Source organism: Heterocephalus glaber, unplaced genomic scaffold (genome assembly GCF_053883595.1).
Source record: "Heterocephalus glaber isolate CG9 unplaced genomic scaffold, H.glaber_assembly_v1.0 deba00001744, whole genome shotgun sequence".
Classification (NCBI taxonomy): domain Eukaryota; kingdom Metazoa; phylum Chordata; class Mammalia; order Rodentia; family Bathyergidae; genus Heterocephalus; species Heterocephalus glaber.
This window is the reverse complement of record NW_028258450.1, coordinates 1,450,009-1,476,182: the sequence shown is the minus strand read 5'-3', so window position 1 is coordinate 1,476,182 and position 26,174 is coordinate 1,450,009. Positions and strand designations below refer to the sequence as shown.

At 52.7% G+C, this 26,174-nt stretch overlaps 1 protein-coding gene across 3 annotated transcripts; it reads left to right on the top strand.

Moving 5' to 3' along the window:
• The first annotated feature begins 3,792 nt into the window (after positions 1 to 3,792).
• Smg9 (SMG9 nonsense mediated mRNA decay factor) lies at positions 3,793 to 23,847 on the top strand. 3 transcript variants are annotated; one of them, XM_004873110.3, is made up of 14 exons: positions 3,793 to 6,239; positions 8,807 to 8,962; positions 9,712 to 9,786; positions 9,874 to 10,129; positions 10,222 to 10,319; positions 11,851 to 11,963; positions 15,823 to 15,934; positions 17,663 to 17,758; positions 18,143 to 18,228; positions 20,702 to 20,808; positions 21,486 to 21,593; positions 21,737 to 21,865; positions 22,104 to 22,248; positions 23,327 to 23,847. In XM_004873110.3, the coding sequence occupies exons 2-14, from the start codon at positions 8,813 to 8,815 to the stop codon at positions 23,403 to 23,405; spliced, it is 1,554 nt and encodes a 517-aa protein (XP_004873167.1). In that variant the 5' UTR covers positions 3,793 to 6,239; positions 8,807 to 8,812; the 3' UTR covers positions 23,406 to 23,847. The 3 variants fall into 3 exon arrangements, with proteins under 3 accessions (XP_004873167.1, XP_004873166.1, XP_087056866.1); XM_004873109.3 differs by having other exon boundaries at positions 9,865 to 10,129; XM_087200740.1 differs by lacking the exon at positions 3,793 to 6,239 and adding an exon at positions 6,340 to 7,054 and having other exon boundaries at positions 9,865 to 10,129.
• The last annotated feature ends 2,327 nt before the right edge of the window (positions 23,848 to 26,174 follow it).

The window sequence follows — 26,174 nt, the reverse complement described above, 5'->3', positions numbered from 1 at the left end:
TTTGGTGGTGAGAACACTTAAAACCTGCTCTTTGAGTGATCTTCAAGTCCACACCACCTTGTTATTAACTCCAGTCATCATGCTGGACAATAGATCTGGAGGGTAACTTTGGAGTCACCCCCGAGTCATGCTTCCTCTCATGCCCGTTTATCTCTGGCTCTACCTGCCAAATGGATTCCAGTCCTTGACCCTCCTCACCTGTCTGCCAGCACCGCCTCTTCTTAGGCCTCTCCAGTCATCTCGCCCCGGGAGGTGGGGCAGTTTCGTCACCTCCTGCTTCCACTCTTGCCAGGCAGTGGGCCATTCTCCTTGCAGCACTCAGCACTGTTTCCATTTTGTTTTTGGGGGACAGTTACTAGTCATAGGTACTAGTCATAGGTACTAGTCATAGGTACTAGTCAAACTTAACACTTTCTTAAGGTCTTCCTCTCAGCTCTAACCACAGGCAACCACTATAAATCTTTGTTGTTCACTAGGGAGATCTTTTAAAAACATACATTGGAGGGGCCAGGGATTTAGCTCATTGGTTTCGCCACCTGCTGCGCAAGTGCAAGGACCCAAGTTCCTTCCCGGGGCCAGCGGGGAAGGGGACAAAACAAAACACATACATTGGAACACGCTGGTCCTTGCATATAGCACTCCAATGGCTTCTACACACTTGCAAGGTCCAAATCCTTATGATGGCCTACAGGGCCCCATGTAACCTGGTCCTGCCTACATCTCTGTCTCTAAATGATCCTGTCCCTCTGCCCTTCCCATTGCTCTGCTCCAGTCACTCTGGCCACCTTGACAATCCTTGAAGAGCCAGTCTGTGATCTTGTGAAATACATATTTGGTCCTTGAGTCCAGGGGTGCTGCTCTGGAGGCTGAGGTAGGAAGATCACATGGGCCCAGCAACATAGTGAGACTCTACATCCAAAACACACACACACACACACACACACACACACACACACACACACACATTTATCTTTGTCTCTATTTCCTGGCATATAACCCCTAAAATCCTTGGACTTTCCCAAGTGAAAGTGTGTTTTTCTATGCTAATGAGCTGACTGCGGTCAGTCAGTGGCTTCAGGGTGAGAGGTGGTCACTAGAAAGACCCAGGGATTAGAGCACAGGGACTTTCAGCCCCACCCCCAACCTCCAGGGAAGGAAGAGGGGCTGAAGGTTGAATTAACTAACAATAGCCAATGATGGAATCAATCGTGCCCACACAGTGAAGTCTCTAAAAGAGATGGGTCTGAAGAGCTTCTGGAAAACTAAACACATTTGTCCAGGGATAAAAACACCCCGGCTTGGGAATGGCACCTGGCGGGGAGGGGAGACAGTCAGTCAGTGTCACAGCCGAGCTGAACTACAGGACACCCGGCAGTGTGGTGTCTGCTGCAGATCTGCCCCTGCCTGGCATGTGGGAAAGTCCCCGCAGCCCACAGCTGCTGTCAGAGCAGTTGCAAGAGCCGGTGGGGGAACTGAAACCGAGTTTGTTTTTCCTCTCACAGGTCTACTCACACCTCAGGGCCTTTAGGTTACCAGTCTCCAGCATCTTCGAAAGGTTCATTTCCTTCTCTTTTCAGGCTTCTGCTCAAATGTAAGCATTGTGACTACTTGTCACTCTGTGGCTTCTGTTACTCTGGATGATTCCCTTTTATTGATTCGGGTTTAAAACTAACATATATATATATATATATATATGTATGTAGTGTACAACATATTTTATGTATATGTTGTCAAATGGCTACATCAAGCTAATTAACATCTGCCTTACCTCACATAGTTAAATTTTTGTGTGTGTGGTGAGAACACTTAAAATCTACTCTCAGCAAAATTCAAATGTATGACATACTAACTGTAGTCACCTCACTGTATATTGGAGCTCTTAGACTTGTTCCTGTTTAGCTGAAATTTTGTATCTTGTAACCAACACCTCCCGGTCCCCCCACCACTGATGTTCTGTTCTTCCAAGCATCTTTTACCTGATGTCATCTGTGCCACTGAGATATATGCTGGGCAAACAGAGGGCAGGTGCTGTCCCATTCACTACAGGATTCCAGCCCACAGCTGTCCTGGCAGATGACCAGAGCTCCACAGCTCATTCAATACATGAATGCATGAAACCAACAGAGAAATTATAAAGAGATGAATGGACTGACTGGCAATGGCTCTCAAAATTCCCAGCACATAGCCTTTGACTCAGAAATTGTACTTCAAACAAGATATTCTGGCATATGCACACAATCAGATGTACAAGGATATTAATGACAACAAATGTTAATAAGAACAGAAGTTCAGAAACAATCTGAATGTCCATCATAGGACACTGTTCCTAATGGACGGGGTAGCCACACGGCAGCATTCCACGCTGCTAACATGGTGTCTGGCTGCCCTGCTGACTCACCACTGGGGCCCTCAGCACTGGGGAAAGTGTGGGCCCGCCCTGGAGTGAGGCAGGCTTGGCTTGGAATCCAGGGCCTCCAATCAGCCCCTTCTCTCTTCCAGACTCATTTTTCTGCATCTGACAAATGAGGAGGAAGGAAAGCTGTAGTAGGATATTCATAAAGCAGGGAAAACAGAGCCTGGTATCCAGGGGGCCCAAAGTCAGTGCCAGGACTCTTCTTCTCTTTTTTTTTTTTGGTACCGGGGATCGAACTTGGGTCCTTATGCTTTCAAGGCAGGCGGCAGAACCACTGAGCTAAATCTCCGGCCCTTCTTCTCCCTTTTTAAGTCACTCCTGCCTCTAAGGGTTACCTGGATATAAAACTGGAAATGAAGGGTGATATGGGGTTGAGGAATTCAAGTTAGAAACACTGATAATGGCCAAAGAGGAAGATGTAGCAAGGGACACTGAAAGACATAATCCAGGGGTGGTCTGTCATGTGTATCTTCATTAAAAAACACTCACTGATAAAAGCAAAATGCTGAGATGTTCTAAATTTAATTACCAGCGATGGAAGAGAGATGGGGGAAGGTCAATCAGTTAACAATTAAGGGCCAAAACCAACAAAAGACCACTTCGCATTCTGAATATACATTAAAGCTTTAACTCAAATCCCATCCTGACCATATCTGGCTTATAAAGTCAGCAAACTCAAAAGGAACAAGAACTTTTATGGACTCCCCTCCTATCCCCAAACATCCCCCCTTTAAATTACCCCACCCCTCATCTAGAGCCAACATAAATTTAATACAATTTATGATTTCCTTCTCCAAATTTTCATTATAAAAATACTCTTAGCTCTAGTCCAGCAGACATTTTTCCAACCACTATCTAGCCGACTGCTGGAAGAAGCCCAGGGCCTGGTCTGTTTTTTTGTCTAGGATCTGTAACGGCTCAAAAAATACTCGCATTTTGAATTCCTTGGTCTCCAGAGTTCTGGTTTAACATCACAATGTCTCAGAAGACTCCATAAACTCAGAACTCGGGAATCAGTCTGTGTGACTGTGTTGCCGGCTAGCTTGGGTTCTTGGTTTAGTACAAATGGAAATTAAAACTAAAGCACCAATTTTCTTTTTTTTTTTTTGGTACCAGGGATTGAACTCGGGACCTTGTGTTTGCGAGGTAGACAGCGGAACCACTGAGCGAAATCCCCAGTGCTTAAAGCACCAATTTACAGGGAAAAAAAAGCTTTAACTGGAGTGAGAGAGGGAAGGCAGGAAAGGGGGGGGGGGTGGCTGGACCGGGCACACTCTGACACAGGGCTTCAGCCCCGCCCACCTGTAAAGATTGAATGGGGGAGCCCAGGAATTTAGCTCAGTGGTGCCGCCAATACTAAAAGGAAAAGATTGAATGGGGACAGATTTATCATGATCTCAGTCCTGGTGTATTAGTTCTGGAATCTTTATGGCTGAGGGATGGTTTTGTTCCCAGGAACTGATTGTCTGTGGTGGTCTCTGTCATGTAGAGAGACATTTCTTGGTGTCTAAGTGATCTCAGGTTGATGGCTGGAGGCCCCTGGGTGTAGCTGAATATCTAGGTAAACTTTTATTTTAGCATCCTCAGTTTTTTTTTTTTGGTACCGTGGATCGAACTTGGGTCCTTGCGCTTTCGCAGCAGGCGGTGAAACCACTGAGCTAAATCCCCAGCCAGCATCCTCAGTTTTGAAGGGGGCTGAAGTCCTGTCAATCCAGGGCTAATCAACCCTGTCAGGCCAGGTCCTACTTGGACACTCCTTAATGATTAACATACCGCTATGCAGAGCTGAGAAGAGATTGACCCACATTTCCCGTAACAAAGGATACAAAGTAAAAGTCAAACTTTGTTCTGCTTTTAGTTACCTCATGGGCCCAAGTGAAGAGTCATGGTTCATAGCATATTGGCTTTTAAGTCCCTAACTGTGGCAGAAGAAACTACAAATCATGCTTTTAACGAACAGCTTGTAAGGGCCCAGGATTCTGCCTGTCTCCCATCCCCACAGCAGTCCCTGTGATCCTGGCAGCCTGGAGAAACAGTTCTGCCTGGCACTTGGGATCTAGGTGATCTCGAGTTTAGGCTGATGGGTGGAGGCCCCTAGGTGCAGCAGCAAGGATGAGGCCCGGAGAAAGCAGCTCAGAATCAACCACTGTCATCTGAAGTCTGCAATATAATGACAGTGCTAATGCACAGCAGGCACTTCCACCCATTTAACCCTGACAGCAACGCTGTAAGGTGCCACCACCCCCTTTTCACAAATGGGGACATAGAGGCAGAGAGCATTAAGGAGCTCGGCCAAGGTCTGTGGCTATTTATGCTCTTAACTCCAATGCTTTGCTGTAACAACAGCTCCAGAAAGAAACTGGGAACTAATGCTTTAGGAATAGAAAACAGAGTCCAGAGGGAGAGGTCATTCTCATTCTTTTATTGTCTACCTCTTTGGTTGCTTAAATTAAGTTAGTCAGTATGTACACAAATTACCTTTTCAAATAACATTCGTTTATTTATTTATGATACTGGAGAATCAACCCAGGGCCTTCACTCTGAGTTACATCTTCAGCGCCCCCGCCCCCGACACTTTTTATAACTTTTTGTGTATGTGCTGCGGCAGCGTGCACTTTTAACTTTTCCAAACAGGGTCTCCCTGCGTTACTACTAAATTGCCCAGGCTGGGCTTGACTGTGCGATCCTCCTGCCTCAGCTTTTTAGAGTGCTGAGATTACAGGCATTTAAATATAATTGAAAACACTTTAAGTGCGACTTTAAATGAAAAGCGGGAAACCTCCCACTCCGAAACCTCTGCACTGGCAACCACCAGTCCCAGCTACCGCAGTATAGGAGTGCGCTGCGCCCCGGCAGGCAGCTCCCCTACCCGGGAGTCCGCAGGGGCGCGCAGGCCTCTTCCCGCGGGCTTCCGAATTTTCGGCGATCGAGTGGACGCCTCCTCAGCGCGGCGGCGGAGGGATGTATAACAAAGCCCTGCCCCTGACCGGGCCGCGTGGCCCCGACCCTTCAGGATTTGACCCTCTCATCTCTGCTGTCCCATCCCGCACCCCCGGAATGGGGGAACCCTGGGTCCCAGCCTAAGCCTTTTCCCAGGACCCCTCGCTACCTTTGCTTACCTGCCCGTCCGTCTCCGCTCCCGGAGCGCCCCTGCCTGCCGACCTCGCACACTTTCCTAAGTGATGTGAATGAGCCCCTTGCCGTTTCCCTGCACAGACCGGGATCCCTTCCAGGAAACTCTAGGCCTAAGTTATTAACGACCCAACAGTCAGCACAGGATACTGAAACTCTTCCCTGCCGCTCCAGTCCACCGCACTCCGCCACTATTACTGAAGAGGCGGGCCTCGAACTCAAAATCTCTGCAGCTGCGGTCTCTCCCGTTCCCCTTACCCCTATCTCCCCCCCACCCGCCAAGACGCGCACGCGCATTCTCATCGGCGGCGCTCTCCCGCCACCGCTCCGTAATTCGCATGCGTGCTAAAGCCGAACACAGCCATCAACGCATGCTCAGCCTGACCGACCGGCGGGCCTAACCCGCGGCGCATGCGCCAGGCCAGCAGCCAGCGAAACCTGATTTCAGCTTGGCCGCACGGAACCTCCTCTTCCTTTTTGAGGTTGGCCTTCTTTTTCTTTTAGGTCCCTCGTCCGGGACGCCTCGGCCAGTTCTGGAGTGGCCAGTGTCCACTTTCTCTTTCTCACACCCTCGATCCCCAGACGCCATTTACTGGCAAGTGGCTTGTTGTAAAACCTCCCTGCCCCCCCCCCCCGCATCCTGTCACCGGAGAGCACTTGTCGCGCCCCAGGAACCAATCAGCAATCGCCTTAGGTAAGGCGCCCGCGGTCCGCCCTGAAGCAGGCGCACTGGTGGAAGCGGGGCTTGAGGAGGCGGGGCGTGCCGCAAGTTCCACCCCTTCTGCGACCGTCCACCCGCCTAGGGACGCTGGCGGGTGTGCGGGCTGGCTAGGGAGCTGGGGCGGTGGGTTAAATGCCAGGTTGGTGAGTCGGGGTGGGGGCGACAAACAACGCATAAATAGAAACCACCCCAGGGAGTTCCTAAGAGGTAGAACCTGTCCCAAAGGGACTGAGGCAGTCCCTGCAATAAAGTGAAGAGAAGCTTAACTTCCAAGCAAATTCTAGGCGGCCCTCCAAGTAAGAAAACTTGAGTCGTAGGGTTCCCCGTGGGAGGCTTTGTAAATTGAGCCTACAGATATATATTGATGTACTAAGGAGCCCTTAGAAGAAGGTGTGAATAGATTTTTGTGCCAGGTGCCCCAAGAGGATGTATGGAAACACAGCTGGAAATTGGGAGCTCCCCGAATAATTTGCAAATAGATGCTTTGATTCTGGAAGATTCTCGAAGGGAGTGTGTGAAGAGAGGCTTTAAGTACTGAGGAAACCCCTCCCCCAAAGAATGGGTGAATTAGACTGTTCCTGGGAGGTCACCATAGGAGCCCTGTGAATAGACACTTAAATAGGCTGGCTGAGTTTGGGGATCCTCAAAGGAGCCTGGAAACAGCATTGGGGTCCCCAGATTGCATATAGATGGGTGCTCCCCCAGTGTTAAGTAGACTCAAAATACTGTGGCTGTTTCCAGAATAATCGCAAGCGGACATTTACTTGCCTGGAAAGGGATCCTCCTAGGTACGTGAACAGACCCTAGTGCTGGGGCAAAGTCCCCAGTGGGGATGAAGACAGACACTTAAGCACGGGGGAGGTTTCTAGAATAACGTGGAAACAGACACTTAATTGCAGGGGAGGAAAGAGTCCCAAGTTCTGAGGAGATGTCCTTTGGAGACTGTAAACAGTCATTTAAGTCCTGAATGAATCATTTTCCCAAAACAGGCCCTGGTCCTCCTCTGTCTAGGAAAGCCATCTTCATCCCAGCTTGTGGCTGGGGAAAGGTCACTTAGAGCAGTGAGAGGGGCTAGATAAGCCCCTGTCTAGCTAGCAAAGTTGTTCCTGCACCGCACCCTATAAACAGATATGTTAGTTGTGGAGCGTCTATCACTGGGCCCTATTTATGTCATTACTGCGGTGGTGCAGGGAAAGACTCATGGTGATTTAATAGGCTTTTAAGCGCTAAGCAGGGCTGAGCAAACTTTCTGTAGAGGACCAGAGAGCATTTGTTTTAAGCTCCGAAGAACACATCGTCTCTGTCTCAACTCTTCATCTCTGCCTCGAAATCACCTCTGCCATTGTATTAAGAAGGTGGCCATAGACATTTTGTAAATTAATGGATGTGGCCCTGTTCAAGCGAAACCTTGTGTTTAGAAAAACAGGAGACAGACTGGATTTGGCCCAGTGGCCAGTTTGCCAGCCTGACCTCTGAGCTGGGGCGGATAGCTCCATTCTAGCTAGGTACCCAGAAGACCTCCTTAGAATGATCTCCCTGGAAACTCTCCCAAGGGACCTATAAACCAGTACATAAACAGCAGAGAGTGGGTCCTGCGTCTCACAGGACATCTTAACACCGTGAGACCTCTAAATGAAATGAACTTTGGAATGAGGGATGGCAGACCATTGGGATGGAAGGTAAATGGACTGAAATGTAGAGAGTACCAGATAACATTAGGCCCATGGATGCTGGAGCCCCAGCCCCATGTAGGCCAGTATTGAGTGACCAAAAAGCATAGTTTTCAGACTGAGGATCCTATTACAGATTTGTAAGGAAATGACTTGCTGCATTTGGGGAAGGAGAATATCCTGTTTTTTATGTGAATCTGCCCTATGAGTTGTGTTGCTGTTGGAGCATTTCAGTAGTAACAAATAGTTTTGGTTAAAAAAAAAAAGTTTTGGTGCCAAGAAAGAAAAATGTGTTTGTTTCTCACTGCCCTCAAAGGTAAATGTGGGGCTGCTGAACCTTCTGTCTTGTTATACCATTCCTTCCATTAAATTGTCTCGTAGCCCAAGATGGCTACCTGAACTCCAGCCTCCACACCCACATTCCTTCCAGGCAGGAAGAGGAAGAAGCAAAAGACACATGTCAGCTTCTGTAAAGGAAAGTTTCTGAAAGCTGCCAAACCACACTTCTGATATAGCATGGGCCAGAAAGCACTTAGTCACTTGGCCTCACCTAACTGCAAACACAGCTAAGAAGTGTGTTCGGGGCAGCCATGGATCACAGAACTGGAGTTTACATTTCCTTTTTGTATTTTTTTGGTACCGGGGATCGAACTCAGGACCTTGCGCTTTCAAGGCAGGCGGCGGAACCACTGAACTAAATCCCCAGCCCTACTCTTTTGAAAGGCCAGAGAAAGCTGATCGGCAGCTGCTGCCCAGCCATGGAGTTCTCTTGGAGGGCCCCCGTAGGGTCCCCAGGAAGCCAGGCGGCGTGGGGAGAGACTCTCTCCACCTGAAATCCCTTGTCCCTCCCTCCCTCCCTGCCTCCCACAGGCTGCCATGTCTGAGTCGGGGCACAGCCAGCCCGGGCTCTACGGGATGGAGCGGCGCCGGCGGTGGAAGGAGCCTGGCTGTAGTGGCCCCCAGAATCTCTCTGGGCCCGGTGGTCGGGAGAGGGACTACATCGCACCGTGGGAAAGGGAAAGAAGGGTGAGTGGATCCCTGAGCAGTGTGTCTGTATCTCTGTGTCCCTCAGGTGTTGCTTGAGCACTTGCTTCCTGCCAGGCTTTGATCCAGGTGCCGAGGATTGGTCTTTAGACCAAACTGCCCTTGTGGAGGGAGGAGGTGGAGAAGGGGAAAGGGGCTGTTTTAGGCAGCACGGCGGCGGCAAGAAGGCCTCTCTGAAGAGGGAGTGACTTTTGAACAGAGACCAAAAGAGGTGAGGGAAGAAGCCACGTCCAAATCTGAGCTGACCAGCATTCTAGACAGCAAGAACAGAAAAGGCTCTGGGGTAGCCCGTACCGAAAGAGCGCCTGTTTCCACTCACCAGAGGAGGAATCCGAGGCCTCAGTGAGGCGATTCCTTACTCAAGTCCTCCCGGCCAGCAAGAGGCAGGGCCAGGTTTGAACCCAGATCTGTCTAGCTCCCGAGCCCCAGCTCCTGTCTACCCAGACGCATCTAGAGCACAGCTGATCAGAATGGTCCAGGGCGTGATTCTGGAGCCAGACTGCCTGGGTTCGGACCCCAGCTCCACTGCTTATTGACTGAGCAAGCCACTTAACCTCTGTGTGCCTCAGTTTTTTCCTCTGGTAGCATGGGCGTAAATGGGTGTCTCACAGGGTGGTTGTAGGTTTGAGGGGATAATATGGAGGCTTTTAAAGTAGCACCTGGCACACGAGGTCATCTGCAGTGTCCGGGAGCGCCAGGGGACACCTGAGTAACTGCCGCCCTCCCCACAGGATGGCAGCGAGGAGACGAGCACAGCGGTCATGCAGAAAACCCCCATCATCCTCTCGAAACCTCCGGCCGAGCGGGTGAGCCGGAGGAGGAAGAGGGGAGTGGCTGGGAAGGGGTCTCCTCCGCTGGCTGAAGAAGCCTTCTTACTCCCATAGTCTAAGCAGCCGCCACCACCAGCTGCCCCTGCTGCACCGCCAGCTCCAGCCCCTCTGGAGAAGCCCATCGTCCTCATGAAGCCACGGGAGGAGGGGAAGGGCCCGGTGGCCGGGACAGGTGCTTCTACCCCTGAGGGCACTGCCCCACCGCCCCCTGCAGCCCCCGCACCACCCAAGGGCGAGAAGGAAGGACAAAGACCCACACAGCCCGTGTACCAGATCCAGAACAGGGGCATGGGCACTGCCACTCCCACAGCCATGGACCGTGAGTTGGGGCTGGGCAGGCTGGGCTTGGGAGTGGCCCCACTGTCCCCAGACCCTCACTGCACCGTCTCTCTCCCCTTTGTTCCTGTCCAGCTGTTGTGGGCCAGGCCAAACTGCTGCCCCCAGAGCGCATGAAGCACAGCATCAAGTTGGTGGATGACCAGATGAATTGGTGCGACAGTGCCATTGAGGTACTGGGTCCCCCTTCCTGAGCTTCACTGCAGCCCTGGCCCCCTGTCCTCACCCCGCCTCCAGCTGTCAGTAGGCATTGCCACATTGGACCACGCTGGAGCAGCTGCAGCAGTGAGGGGTGGAGTCAGAAAGCTCTCACCTAACCAGGGCTGACTTTCACCCAGCTCAGCTCTGCCTCGTGTTAAAATCCTGAAATACGCAGATGTTGCTTTGTAAGAAGGAACCCTCACTGCCGCCCTGAGTGGCCTGGGGTCTCCTGCACCATCCCATGGCAGGGTCCACGAGACTCCCCTGCCAGTTGAGCCAGAACCCGTGATGCCTCCATGTTAACTGCTGTCATTCTGACTCCCCGGAGGTCCCTGGTCGCAGCAGCCTCTGCTCTGGTTCAGACCTCATGTGACCCACGCCTGTCATATCTCATTCCTGCTCAAGCCCCCCAGGAGTGTCCCTCTTCTCCCCCAGCAGCCTGAACGTAGGACAACAGCTGGACCCATGTGGTAGCTGGTCCCTGCCACGTCTGTGTTCACTCTGCCCCATCCAGTGTGGCAGTCACTGCCCCCATATCACTCAGAAGGTAGCCAGTCTAAGAACAACTAAAGAACAAAATTTGAAATTATATCTTTAGCTCATGTGTATAGCCACATGAGATCTGTGCCTACCAGATTAAACAAGGACTGCTCTTCTGTTTTAAGGTTTTAAACCTCATTAAATCTTGGTTGTCCCAAGGCTTTTAAGCTTTCCTGGTGATTCTGAGACACAGCAGTTTAGGGCAGAGCTGTTTGCTCTAAGGAGTGTGTCTTCTGCCCCCTGGTGGCAAAAGTCAGCAATGCTGGTAGCACTGAGGCAGGGGTCTCAGGAATTTCCCAAAGGGCTCTTAAATCCCGTAGACTAGAGCCTGGATGTTCTGATCTCCCCTGTGCCTGCCACTCCCCTTGTCGTGTGTTCCCTTGCTTTCCCAGCCTGCTGGAAGCAGGATTCTGCTCTAGTAACCCTTAGATACAGCGTGTTGTCTTCTCTGTTCCTGGGCCTTACACTCCCTTCCTCAGGACCAGCCTCCTCTTCCCCACTGTGTTCCAACCACTCTGACTTCCCTTTAGTTTCTTTTCTTCTTTTTTTTCCCCTTGAGACCAGGTGTGGCAATGCAGTTCAGGCTGTCCTTGAACTCACTCTGTAGCCCAGGCTGGTCTCGAACCCAGGATGATCCTGGAACCCAGGATGATCCTGCCTCAGCCTCTCAAGTGCTGGGATTACAGGCGTGCATCACCATGCCCAGCTTCTTTTAGTTTCTTGAGCATGCCAGGCTCTTTTCTACAGTAGAGCTCTCACAGATGCTGTTCTTGGCACTCAGAACATTCTACAAAACCCCACTATGACACCGGAGAGAGGCCCTTTGCCCATATGAGGGGATTGGGACCACAGAAGTTTTCTTCATATTTGATAAAGCATGTGCGCCAGCCACAGAGGTCTCTGGGGTCCCCCTGTCACTTCACTGACAGATCTGTAAGCTCATATTCCTACATCTTCCCACAGTATCTGTTGGATCAGACTGATGTGTTGGTGGTTGGTGTCCTGGGCCTCCAGGGGACAGGCAAGTCCATGGTGATGTCATTGTTGTCAGCCAACACTCCCGAGGAAGACCAGAGGTGAGGGGGGCATCAGGTAGGGGTGCAGGAGGCCAGAAGGGAGATGGGTGTCCAGCTGGGACAGGGGCAGGGTAGGCCTGGGTGTTAAAAATGGCTTTACCAAAGGACTTCGGGAAGTTGTGTCCCTTCCCTAGGTCTCAGTGTTTATTGGGTGAAGAGGACCATGAGCTGGACTAACTATGTGTGGCTCCAGGGTGACCTGTCTGTTCTTCCTTCCTTTCCTGCCTTGCCTCAGTATGGAGCCCAGTGGGGAAGCTGGGTGATAAAGTCATTCAGGGTTTGAATTCAGGCCCACTGCAGACTCAGTCCTGCCATTACCAGCTGCCTGCCCTCAGCCAGGACATTTCACCTCCCAATATCACACATTCAGGGGGTATCTTGGTTACTTTTCTCTCATCGCTGAGACAAAATACCCAACACCCAAAGTTAAAGGGGAAAGGGTATATTTAACTCACAGTTTGTAGAGATTTCATTCCGTAACTGGCTGGCTCCAAGGCAGTGGCACGTGGCAGAGGGGTGTCACAGAGGAGAAACAGTCCATGGTGCCCACTCAGTAGCAAAAGCAACAAGAGGCCTTAACAGTGTTTTTCTGCCTTTTTTATCTTACCCAGACTACCGGGGATTAGGGCAGTGCCAAACCAATCAGGGGACTGATTCAGTAATCACACCCTGAATTCCAGCACCACACACTCTAGATTCAGCCACCTCTGAAAAAGCCCTAGAGCACATGAGGCTTTGGGGGGACACAAAGCCTAGACACAAATCATAACGGGGATTTTGAGAGGATGAGGCAAGATCAGGAAGGCAAAAGTTTATAGGCACTTGCAGTAGAACCTGGATGCTCATGGGAGGCTGGCTGATAGGATCTGGGAAGTAGAGTCATTACAGGGAGGGGGTTCCAACCAGCTTCAGTCCTACCGTGTTACCTGGGGAAAATGGCTCTACCTCTCTGGCCTGGAGAGGGCAGGGCATGAGGATTCCCTGGCCTAAGCAATATTCTTCAGTAAGAATGGAGTGTAATTGTAAAATCAGAAGTGAATTTTGGGAAGGGAGGAATTTAAGAAATAGGATCTGTAGTCAGGGGTGGTGGCGCACAGCTATAATCCCAGCACTGGGGAGGCTGAGGCAGGAGGATTGCCATGAGTTGAAGGGCAGCCTAGGCTACATAGTTCAAGTCAAGAATAAAGAGGGGGTAGGGGCCGGGGATTTAGCTCAGTGGTTCTGCCCCCTGCCTTGCAAGCGCAAAGATCCAAGTTTGATCCCCGGTACCAAAAAAAAAAGAAGAAGAAAGAAATAGGACCTGAAACTGGGGGCAGAAAAGGGAAGGGAGAAAAAAAGGAAAGAATTAGGGAGTGGTAGATACACAGTCCAATTAAAGAAGAATCAGAGTCTGGGATGAGGAGGGGAGCAGCCACTTAGGGTAGTAAGGAACAGAGACTTAATCACGACTAACCCCTGACCATGTGTGCAGCATTTGGGCTTTTCATCTGGGAAAAAGTCAGTTTTCAGCAGGTCTCGCGGGCTTACGGAGACCCAGAAATGGTTAGAACCACTGTCGTGAGAATGTACGTCCTCTGGAACTGAGCTGCATGGTTCCTGGGCCCTTCTCCCAGGTTGGCTCCGTGCCACCTCTTCTCTGCTCACCGACTTGAGCTCAGCTGGACTCCACTCTGGATCAGCTCCAGCGCTCACACGGCTTTCTTTCCATTTCAGCTGCCAGCCCCAACTACAAAATTTCCTCATTGGTCTCGGTTCAGATTCCTGAGCCAGAGAATGCCTTTGGCCGAGTTTGTGTTATTTTATTTTATTATTTATTTTATTTTGAGACAGGGTCTTGCTACATAGCTGAGGGTGGCCTTGAACTCACTATGTAGCCCATTCTCCTGCCTCAGCCTCCCAGCTTGTGGGTTTGACCCATCGGCCTGCAGTATGGTGGACTTTGGTACTGACTCCATTGGTCTCATTGGTCAGACCTCTTCTTCATAATTCATCTGTTTCTCCCTTCATTCTCTCCTGCTTGGTCCAAGCCTTGTTGAATGCCAGGAGCCTCCTATGTGGTCTCTCTGTCTTAGTTTAATTCAAGAATTTATTGAATGCTTACTATGTGTCAGGCGCTTCTTGGTTCCAGGGCGGGACAGTATACAAAACTGACAAAAACATGTCCTCGGGGTGCTTATGTTTGAATAGGGGAGATGTAAGCAATACCAGCTCTTTATTTAGCACATTAGAAGATGGAAACAAAAGGGAGCAAGTTGTAGGGAGGTGGTGTTGGGCCTGGGCCACAGTTTTATATAGGGTGGTCAAGGAAGGCCTGGACAAGGAGGCGTGGGCGAGAAACAGACTTGGAGGAGGCGGACCATTCCAGGGAGAGGGAGGCCCCAGGCCAAGCCTGGCTCGAATCGCATGGGCAGCAGCATGGCGGCTGAGGAGCAGAACGGGGTCCACGGCTCGGTGGCAGAGTGTTTGCCTCCTGTGCACAAAGCCCTGTTTTTGATCCCTAGCTCCTCACAAGAAATGCACTAGAGTCAGAAGAGGAGGTGAGGTAGGAGAGGTAGAGAGAGGTAGAGGGAGGCCTCTCGGCAGTGGGCCTTGGGAGCTGTTGCCCATTCTCTCTGCCCTGCAGTCCTGTCGCACAGCAGCAAGAAGGGCTTTTCAAACTGAAACCTGTTCTGCCAGCACTTCTGCATTATCAGGCTTTCCAGGCCCCAGTTCCTGACTGTGCCCAAGATGTCCTGTGCGGCCTGCCCTCGCTGCCTGCCCCCTTCCCGCACCACCGCCGCCCCCAGCCTATTCTTTCTGCTCTTGCCCATACTGGTCCTTGTGCAGTCCTCCTTTCTTCTGCTTAGAATAGTCCTCTGCCTCAGTTCCCCCTCACACACACACCCCCTAATGACCTTCCACTTTTTCTCTTGCCCTCAGCATTGTTATCCCCTTCGGGGCTGCCCTTCCCAGCTCCAAGAACTACCCTGTCTCTACTCGGAATGCCACACACCTCTTCTTTCTAACGCCTCATTACTGATTTCTGTTGATTTGTAAGCCAGACCAGAAGCCCCACAGAAGAAGGCTTTGTCTGGTTCACTGCTCTGTCCTGGTGCCTGGCGGAGAGGAGATCTTTACAGTGTTTGCTAAGTGGGAGGATGCCTGCAGGTTACCCTTTGACAGGCAGGTACTGTTCTGATTTTCCAGATTGTAAGAGGTACAGTCACCGTCTGAGTCCCAGAGTTGAGCTCAGTGGTATAGGGCAAGGCCTGGCTCTGCCTACTTTGCTTTCATGTCCCCAACAGCCAGCACAGGTGAGAATGAAGAGGGCTGGCCTTCTCCCCCAGAACTGGAAAATAGGACTGAGACTTTTACCATGGGGGTGGAGGGCACCCAGTCCTGTGTCCCAGTGCCTGACTCGGAGCAGGAGCACTTGGGAACTGATAGCTAATGAGCATACATCACTGTACACTCAGCATTATTCTAAGGGCTTTGCCTGGATTAATCTCACAGGAGTCCAAAAGTTTGGGTGCTGTGGTTATCCCCATTTTACAGTTGAGGAAACTGAGGGGACCAGGGTTGAGGGGTCGAATTTGCCCACCACCACATAGCCAGGAGGAGGCAGAGCCGAGATCGGGACCCTGGCAGCCAGCAGAGGCTCTGCTCCTAAACACGTCCATCTACTGGCTTCAGTAACTGAGCTGACGGCCCGAATTCGGGTAGGAGTGGAACCCGAGGGACGAGATGTGGCCTGCCAGATGGGGGCCACAGTTGGAGGCCGAGCAGGTGGGAAGGGCCCACGGCTCCTGTGCATGCACCCGGGAGGCCTCAAAGGCCAGGGAATAGAGCTGCCATGCACCACACCTGCTCCTCTCCACAGGGCGTATGTTTTCCGGGCCCAGAGCGCTGAAATGAAGGAACGAGGGGGCAACCAGACCAGTGGCATCGACTTCTTTATTACCCAAGAGCGGATTGTTTTCCTGGACACACAGGTACCCACCCCCACTTGCCTCACCCACAGCGTGCCATAGCCAGCTGGCCGGGAGGGTTTGTAAGGCAGGACCCTGATGGACCCCGGGCTCTTCCCTCCAAACCACAGGCTGCTGGGTGCCCTGGGACGGCTGTGTCGCTCTTGGCCCCTCGGCTCTTCCTGGAAGATTTTGCCCATCTCCCATTCACCCTGCAAGCTGCAGCCTGAAGGACCGTTTGGTGGAGTCCTTTAAATTGTGGGCCTTGGGGTCAGGCTGTACACATCCTGCCCATTCATACTTAGCAGCTGAGTTACTTTAACTCCCTCACATCTCAGTTTTTCACGTGTACCTGAGGACAGGGGTTGGCTCAGTCTCCTAGGGGTTTAAGGATGTGGTGCAACAGCTTGGGCAAAGTGCTTGGCCAGGACTGGGCGTGAGGCTGGCTCTCGGGCCTCTCACTGACCTGTCCTGCTTGCCTCGCTTCGTGCTGTTCTCAGGCAAAGCCAGGTGCTCAGCCTGGCGCCAAGTCGACTCCCTCAATGTGTCTGCCCCAGGCCCTACTCCCCTCGGATCCTCCTCACCATGGCTGTTTCCACATTCTCTTCTCTCTCCGTAAAACCGCTGATGAACTGTGTGACCTTGGTCAGCTCGTTTGATATTTATATTCATCAGTTCTCTTACCTGGGGAGAATAAAACTGCCTGCCTCCCTCCTGGGGTTTTTGTGCAGAGTTGTCTAAGTGAGGTCCTGGCAACAGTGCCCGGCATAATTAGGTGCTAAATACTCTTAGCGGGTAGCATTGTTATCACAGGAATAGTCTCCCTTTTTGCCAGTTTGCCTGGCTAATGGCTTCTCCCCCGAGGACTCCAGGGCTGAGGCCTCTTGCGCAACCTTCTCTTCCCTGATGCCCACATTGTCCACTGTGCCTCTCATCGAAGCAGTGATCTGCCACGTGTGTGCCCAGCTCTCCACCTGGCAGGCTCTTCCAGGCATGGGGCTTGGCCCATAGTTGGTAGTGTACTTGGAGGATCAGGGTTCTGGTCACTTCTCGTTGATGGCTCAGAGTGTGGGAAACCTAGAATGTGAGGTGAACCCTGTGCCAACCCCAAGGATGTGGCAGAGGGCTGGGTCAGAGGCCCTGGAGGGGAAAGAAAGTTACCAAGGCAAGAGCCATGCTCACTGGATCTGGAGTTAGAAAGGGCACAGTTAGGAAAGCCCCCTAGAAGAATTCCGCTCTGCAGTAGGAAGTCCTAAGACGGTCAGCTAATTCAGCTCTTGCCATCTCTCAGTGGCGTGTTCCTTTAAGAAAAGTTTGGTGAGCGTGAGCTGATTCTTTACACACACTGATGTGAGTTTTAAATCCTCGCCAAGTTTCACACTAATCATTTTTTTTGACCTAAGTAATTAGCACAGTTCTGAAAGCATATGAAACAACAAATAACAAAAAGAGTCTTTAAAGGATGTGACTCATTCAAGTAAATGGTAGATTTATTAGCACTACGAGATTTCTTCTCTTTGGGCCCGAGGTGCTAGAGAATGGTGATGATTTGTAAAAGAGCTGGGGAAAGTGTATTGCTTTGAAATTTTTTTCTTCAGCCTCTTCTTGCTGACTAGCACAGTACTAATTAGAGGTTACCTGCTTAGCCTGACCTTGTTTTATACTGAGAGAGGTGTGTTTGCCTTTACCTTGTGGCACTTGGGCAGCCATGACAGCCCCTTCCCTCACGCTGGCTTTGCTCTCTGGCTGCAGCCCATCCTGAGCCCCTCCATCTTGGACCATCTCATCAACAACGACCGCAAGCTGCCTCCCGAGTACAATCTTCCCCACACCTACGTCGAGATGCAGGTGAGGGAGCCGAGCCTGACCCAGCATGAGGCTTTTGCCTCCTGAGATCTGGGATGCGGAGCTGGACTGGGTCATTGACGTCATTTCCACTGTAGAAGACCCCCAGGCTGTGGGAAGAGGCTGGCACTGAGGGTCCGATCTAGCCCAGCTCCTAGCCCTGCCCTTCAAGCCCCATTGTCCCGTGTGAAAGGGCTGTGATGCTCCCTGCCTCGCTTCATCCAAGGTGGGCCTGTGATGGAAGGGCCGGCGCAGCACTCAGCACTTAGACGCGGCCTGGAGGCTCCTGGGCCTTTACTCTGTGGCCCCCAGCCAAGTCCTGGCACCCAGGGCCCCAGTCTGGGCAGGGAGACCCTCAACTCTGTGTCCCTTCCTGTCCCCCCTCAGTCACTGCAGATCGCTGCCTTCCTCTTCACGGTCTGCCACGTGGTGATTGTCGTCCAGGACTGGTTCACAGACCTCAGTCTGTACAGGTGAGCTGCAGCTGGGGGCGGAGTGAGGCAGAGACTGGGACTGGCCCAGGGTGTCTCAGGCTTCACACAGCAGCCAGAGGGGCCCTTTAAGATGTAAGTGGCGTGAGTCGGCCCACTTGACCCTGAAAGCACACACATACTCACCCTCCGCTGGCTTCGCATCGCCAAAGTAACACCCACGTCTCGTGCTCGCCTTCCAGCGCGTCCTCCGTCATCTGGTCCTTGCTTCCCCTAACTCACTCTGTTGAAGACCCAGTGGGCCTCATAACTGTTCCTTCTGCAGCTCAGCCCATGGCACTCTTCACCCCTCAGCTGGAAGCACTTTCCCTGCAGGTCTCCAGCTCCCTCCCTCGTGCTGCTCCAGTCCACCTCAGGCCTTTCCTGACTGTTGTCAGCATCCTTTTACTGTCCCTGCCGCAGCTGTTTGCCTTCATTGTGTTTAGCACTCTGGTGTGAAGCGATGAGTCCAGTGGTTGCTCTCCCTCTTGGAATGTGAGCCATTTCAGGGAGAGGGATCCCCGGTGCCTCACACAGGGTCCATACAAGGTGGATATTTAATGCCAATTTGTGACTGCACAGCACAAGGAGCTGGCTTGTCTGGTCCTTGGGGTTTTGTTATCCATCTCTTCCTGATGTGAGTACCATCCCAATGGTACCATGGCAGCAGCAAGAGAGAGGTAGTGCAAGCCTGGAGGAGTCCTGCCTGAAGCAGCTGTAACATCCAGAAATCCCCCCATAAGACTGGCTCAGAACTGGCCACAAGGATCTCTTTTGGCCTCAGCCTTCAGAAGACAGTGGCAGGGGGCAGTTTTGGGCCCAGAGCCTGGGCAAGAAGGGGCAGGAGGAACTCAAGGGGCGGAGAAAACTGGGTTAGAAAGCAGGCTTGGTTTGGAATCCCAGCTCCTGCCGGTGTGTCTTTCCTCAGTTCCTCAGCTGCAGACTGTGTGTAAGCATTCAGTAGCATTGGTACATTCCTGTACCAAGAAAGCAGTTTATCAGTGGGAACTTCCTGTTGGCATCAATGACCTTGGAAGTGGGGGTGAGCTGTGGTCTGACCGGTTGCATAAAAAAAAAACTTGCCAGGGTGGTTGTGACCAGACCTAGGTGACGGAAATGTTCTTCTACCACTGTCCACTGGAAGTCATTTTGCTTCCCAAATGTGTTGAACGTCACACGTGCCTGGCACTGGGCACACAGATGTGAAGAGAACAGGTGAAACACTGCTCTTGTGGAGCATAGGATTCAGTGAGGGCATTGGCCTGGCACACCTGCCAGAGCCTTGGTTTGAAGCCTTTGTCACTGGTGACAGGATCCTGAGAAGGTAGGCCCTGAAATTTCAGGTAATGTGTTTGTGTGAATGAGGAGAATGTCCACACATTTTATCAGACCCTGTTAACCTAGCAGATTTATTTTATTTATTTTCCACATACTTGGGAAGGTTATTTTTAAACAGCATAAATTGAAAGCATGTCCACATAAAAACCTGCAAACATATTTATAGCAGCTTTATTCATAACTGCCAAAACTTGGAACCAGGCGAAATGTCTTTCAGTTGGTGACTGGATAAAGGACCTGATACGTGCTAAAAAGAAATGAGCCATCAAACCCTGAACCTTAAATCCATATTACCAAATGAAAGAAGCCAGTGTGAAAAGCCAACCATATGACATTCTGGAAAAAGCTAACATGGCAATGGCACACGTAGTGTTGCCGGGGTTTGCGGGTAGAGAGCAGTGAATCAACAGAGCGCAGGGATCTTAAGGGCAGGGAAGCTACTCTGTGTGGTGCTGCAGTGGTGAATCCACATTGTTACACATTTGCCCAGGCCCATGGAATGTACAACACCAAGAGTGAGGCTGACGTAAACTGTGGGCCAGGGTAGCAGCTGTGTGTCACCGTAGCTTCCTAAGGTGTAACAGACACACCGCTCTGGTGGGGGCGCTGATAGTGAGAGAAGCCATGCGTATGTGGGGACAGCAGGTGTATGGCAATTCTGTACTTTCTGCTTAGTTTTGCTGTCAACCTAAAACTGTTCTAAAAGATTGTTTTGTTTTGCTTTGGGTTTTTTGTTTGTTTGTTTGTTTGTTTGTTCCAGGGATCGAACTCAGGATCTTGTGCTTGCCAGGCAGGTGCTGTGCTACATCCCCAGCCCTTGTTTTGTTTTTTGAGATGGGGTCTATGTTGTCCAGGCTTGACTCAAATGATCCTCCCCCATCAGTCTCCCAGATAGCTGGCACGCACCACTGTGACTGGTTGCTTGTTTTTTTAAATAGGCTAAGCTCAAAAAATGTGTGTAGTTGACAGAGGCCCAGGGATCTGAGAGGATTGTCTTTGAGCTCCCTAAAACTGTGAGAAGCATAGTGTATATGTGGCTTTCCGAGCATGGCTATAGCTTTCATGAGAATTTGGATGGCCGTGGGATAGAAGGTACAAGCACAAGAGCAACAGCCGCTCCCTCCAACCCCGACCCCAGGTTCCTTCAGACAGCAGAGATGGTGAAGCCCTCCACCCCATCCCCCAGCCACGAGTCCAGCAGCTCTTCGGGCTCTGACGAAGGCACCGAGTACTACCCCCACCTGGGTGAGAGGCATTTGGGGCCTGAGGAAGAAGGAAGTGGGGAAAGTCAGGAGCCCTCTGGGGTGGTGGGGAGAGAGGAAGCAGAGAGGTCTGGGAGGAGCACTTTGGAGAGTTGTGAGGTGGGAAATCCGGGAGGATTAGCTGCTACTCCCCCTTTGGTCCCACTGCCTCAGTCCATGGCCAGCACATCTGTGTCTGGCTCTGTGATTGGAATGGGACAGGACCAGGTCTGCCTGTTTCTAGGCCCTTGGCACTCCAGTAGGGGCTCAGGATCTGAGTGTTGAGTCCACCCAAGTGGCCCTCATGCACCTGATCTCCAGCCTTTGCACCTGTCGTTCCTGTGCCTGTGGCCTGCTTCTCCCCTCTGCTTCTCTTCTGCAGTGATCTAGTTCTAACCTGATGACCTCTACCCCTGGCAGGGTCTCCCCACCATCCTCTGTCCTCACCAAGCCCTGTGCTCCCTATGCTTCCATCAGACTGGTGGCTCCTTGAGGGCAGAAACCAGACCTGACTTTCCACTGGTTCTGTAGCATTGCTGTGCACCTGGCCTGCTGCATGCTGCAGTGCATAGGTATTCCACAGTGATCTGAACTCAGGGTGAAGGCAGCTCTTGGGGTAAGAAAGGGAGTCCGTGAGACCAAGAGCTGCCGGCCTCACCTGGCCCTGCCCTCCCACCCCAGTCTTCCTGCAGAACAAAGCCCGCCGGGAGGACTTCTGCCCTCGGAAGCTGAGGCAGATGCACCTGATGATCAACCAGCTCATGGCGCACTCCCACCTGCGCTATAAGGGTGAGGCTCCCCGAACCTCCTGACTGCCGATGGGGTCCCGTGCAGAGACCCCTGACCAGTCTTCCATCCTGCCTCTGCTGGCACACACACCCACCCCAGACCTGCAGCCCAGTACCTGCAGGCTGAAGCGCTTTCTCCTCCAGGTACTCTGTCCATGTTACAGTGCAACATCTTCCCGGGACTCCCGCCTGATTTCCTGGACTCTGAGGTCAACTTGTTCCTCGTGCCCTTCATGGACAGTGACGCGGAGAGTGAGAACTTGCCGAGAGCAGGTGCACTTGCCCCTCCAGGGCATCCGGCCAGGGGGAGGCAGCCTGCCCTGGGGCAGCAGTGACAGGGACCCCCCCCAATCCAAGATCAGGCTGGCCTGTCCCAGTGGATGCTGGGATGCTCCTTTAGGTGCATATTTCCGAGCTGTGAAGGCACGGGAAGAGCTGGGCCAGGGCTGACTGGGAGGAAGACCCTCTCCTGGCACTTTGCCCCCTTACCTTCCCCACCCCAACTTCCCAGGGCCCGGTTCCAGCCCACTCTTCTCCCTGCTGCCTGGGTACCGTGGCCACCCCAGTTTCCAGTCCTTGGTGAGCAAGCTCCGGAGCCAGGTGATGTCCATGGCTCGGCCACAGCTGTCACACACAATCCTCACTGAGAAGAACTGGTAAGAGCTCTTTGCAGAAGGATGGGTGTGAGGTGCCCTGCCCTAGTGCAGACAGGGGGTTCTCAGAGATCGGCGGGAGCCCATGAGCCCCTCCTCACCAGACCTCAGTTCCTTCAGCTCTCTTGCTCAGTGGTGATTGCCACCATCTGGGAGGCACCTGGTCTGTGCCAGAGTGCCAGCATGTTTTTTGTGAACCATCCTGATTAGCCAGTGGGGTTTAGTTCGTGTCACAGAGTTTACTAGTGCAGCAACTTAGGCTCAGAGAAAAGTACCACATAGTAAGATCACACACCTGCAGACAGGTAGGTGCCACTTGATTGCTAGAAGGAACAGTGAGCCTGCTTAGGCGTGAAGATTTATTCTGACAACCTGATGATGTAGCCTTACAGGAGACGGGGACAGGAGCCAGCAGGGGCTGCTTCTGCTGATCATAGCATCTCCTGGTCTCACTGTCTCCCACCTTTGCCCTCCTGCCCCGCCCATTGGCTCTGTCCCCTGTTTCCACTTCGGCTCCATCACTTCCCCAGCCCTGAGGTCTCATGACTTCCGTGTCCAGAGCCCACAGTAAATAGGTCCTGGCCACCTCATCCTATTTGGAAGAGAGACAGCCTGGCTCGGTTCGGCCTCTCTGCCTTGGTCCCCAGGGTCTCTGTAGTGGGCTGTGGCCAGGAGGGGCTGGAGTTACAAATGGAGCAGCCGGAAGCTGCTCAGGGCTTGCAGAGTGGAGCTGGAGCCACGCTGGTATTCAGCCCCGGCTCTGCACCCTCTCTTTGGTTTAAGCCAGGGTTGGGTGGAGAGGGAGGATGGGGAAACAGGAAACAACAGCTTCTTCTAAGTGCTTTCCACCTGACAGCACTGGAGGGGGTGGGCAGAGGCTGGAACTGAGGGAGGAGTCAGAGTTGGTTGGGGCTGGCAGTCTTTGTCCAAGTCCAGCCTGAGCGTTGCTGCCCAGAGTGAGGTGAGAGAGGTCAGGGACTGCACTTTGAAGAGGCTCTGGGTCACATGCTGGGTCCTACAAGGGGCTCTGGCTTCCCACCTGTCCACGCTGCCCTCCCTGACTATTGGCCTCCTCTCACAGGTTCCACTACGCTGCCCGCATCTGGGACGGGGTGAAGAAGTCCTCTGCCCTGGCCGAGTACAGCCGCCTGCTAGCCTGAGGCCATGGAACGGAATGTCACACAGGAAACCTCTTGGGTCCCCAGTGGACAGTGAGGGAGGGCACCTGTCCTTCCCTTGGTGGGCCAGAGAGTGGAGCAGGCCCGATGGACGAGGGACCACTCCTTCCCCGCCCAGAGACACAAGGTGTTCAGGGCCAGGCCCCCCACCTTCACAGGGGGCTTGTTGGGGGCACTTTAAGAGATCCCACCCCCAACCTGGGGTGAGCAGCCCATCCTAAGTCCCCCACAGGGACAGGCAGTGGGAGGAGTCTGAATGGTGGCCATGAAGCCCAAGCCCCGTCCTGACCTTCCTCTTCAGGGACAGGAACACCAGGCTGCTCTCCCTGGCTGCAAGGCGTTTCCTGTAAGGTGAGGCAGGGTCTGCAGAGCTCCGTGTTGTGTCGGGGTGGATCTGGTGTTTCAAATAAACAGCATCGTTCAAGTCTGTTCTCCGTTCCTCATCAGTCCCCTTCACCCGTGTGCTGGCCTGGCATGCAGGGCAGGTTATCCAAGGCCACCGCTGGTCCGGAGGACCTTCCCTCAGGGATGTGTCCAGGGCGGGGCAGATAGAAATGAGTGTATCTGCTAAGGGCAAAGCCCCTAGAAAGCCGTTCTGCCCCTCTGGTGGCATCATGCCTCCCTCTGTGGGTGGCTGAACAGGGTGACTGTGCACGTGTCTTCTACTCTCTCGACAATGCCTGCTTTTGGGTTAAAAAATAGAACTTGTCCTCAGTTAAATACATACAGTACTTACTTTTAGTTCAAATACCCCCCTTTGCCCTTGCAGGCAGTACCTGCTGTCGGCTCAGTATGGTGGCTCCCTTCCTTTATAAGCCTCATTGACTCTTGCTCAAAAACAGCAGCTTCTGCCTTTAATTTAAATCCAGAGCCTACCCTCAGCTAAGTGCACTGTACAGTGCAACACAGAGCCAGCCCTCATCGCTCAGTTAACCACAGTACGTGATCTTCACTGTTCTCCAGTGCCTCCACACTGGCCTGGCCCCCCACGAGTCCCCTGCAGAGTGCGCCAGCGCCAGGCTCCTTGTATAAAGCCATTGTTCCAGTCTGGCCTGCTTGGTCCCCACCCTGTCAGGTGCACCCGTCTAGTCCTGGTGCTCACTCCTAGTACCCTGGGGCCTCTGGAGAGAAGAGCTCGGTGGAAGGAGGTAGTGAGAAAGCAGGCTGTGAGAGGGAGGCCCACACAGGTCTTTAGAGAGGGGCTGAAGTTGGAGGTTCGAGACCTGGGGGAGGCTCTGGCATGGCTGCTCCCTGGCTTCGCTCTGTGGCCATTGCCCTCCCATTCGGGTGATGCTCCAGGCCCTTCAGAGCTGTGACCTCGGCTGCCCTCCCAACAGACATGCTTCTAAATCCCTTACCCCACGCCCTGTCTGTAGAAACCCAGCCAGAAAGAGGAGCTCCTCCTGCCTTGTCATAGCCTGCCTCCCACCCCATCCAGGGGGCTTTGGGCCAACTGGGTTTGCCAGAGTAGGGAGATCGAGAGCTGAGTTTCTTCCTTTCCATCCTCCAGCGCCTGAGGACAGATGGAGCTGTGCCCTCCCAGCCCCTCCCTGCCGCTTCTCCCTGGCCTGGGCTCCAGCTTCTTAGTGAATTCCCTGGGACCCCATGGCCAGCGCTTCGGAAGGCATGAGTCAGCACACTCAGCATTGTCGGCTGCCATAGCCAGGCCAGGTGAAGCCCCTGGTAGGTGGCACGAGGGAGCTGCACAAGTAGCCAGGGAGCCAGGTGAGAGCAGAGGCGCCTCTGGGAGCCTGGCACTTCCATCATCAGAGCCTTGGGGACCTCGGTCCATAGGCCCTGTGCTGCTGCCAGGATTTTGAGCAGGGCTGGTGCCTGACAAGGGAGCCTGGCTGTGGCACCGGCCATCCAAGGAGTTGGTGCAAACCATGTCCTGTGTGCCCAGCACGGGGCTCAGTTGATGCCACAGGCCAGAGTGTTACCATGGGGAGGCCTCCTCTAGGATGCACTGAGATGCTGGGCATGGCCACTGGACATGCTGCTTGTGGTTGTATGGTTCCTTCCTCATTGGAAGTCACCCTGGCCAAGTTCAACGGTGGAGAACAGGGAGACCTTGGTTTCCTATGTCAGCTGACAGCTGCCGGGGCTCAGCATTTGCTGTAACCATACCACACAGTTTAAGAATATCAGCCTAGCTGGGCATGGTGGCACACACCTGTAATTACCCCACCACTTGGGAGGCTAAGGTAGAAGGATCACCTGAACTACATAGTGAGACCCTGTCTGCAAAAAAAAAAGAATGTCAGCCCTAGACCCAGACTACCTTCCTTTGGATCCCAGCCTTGGCACTGTGTAGCCCTTGAACAGTTACCAAACCTCCCGGCTTCTGTCTAACCATCTGTAAGTCAGATGTGCTAAGTGTGCTGCTGCTGCATTTGCTCGACTGGACTTTGCAAGTACTTTCGCCAGTTCTTGCCCTTTGCCCCTAACACAAGTGATTGTTCTCTGTCATCAGTGGATGCTCCAGCCAAGGTGAGCACTATTTCATGGTGGAGCCTTGGCCAACCCCTTTTCCCACTCTGGGCCCCATCGGGAGGTAGAGAAGGGATAGGGAATCCTTAAAGGATCCACGCACTCCAATCTCTCTCCTGAGCCTGCCCTCGGCCATCAGGGTCTGACAAACATGCTCTTTCTCCGAGAAGGTGCTTCATGGGGGGACAGTCCACACTGGGGTGGTTAATTGACTGTGTGCCAATTTGAGAGGGGAACGCCCAGCTGAACTGAGTCAGCATG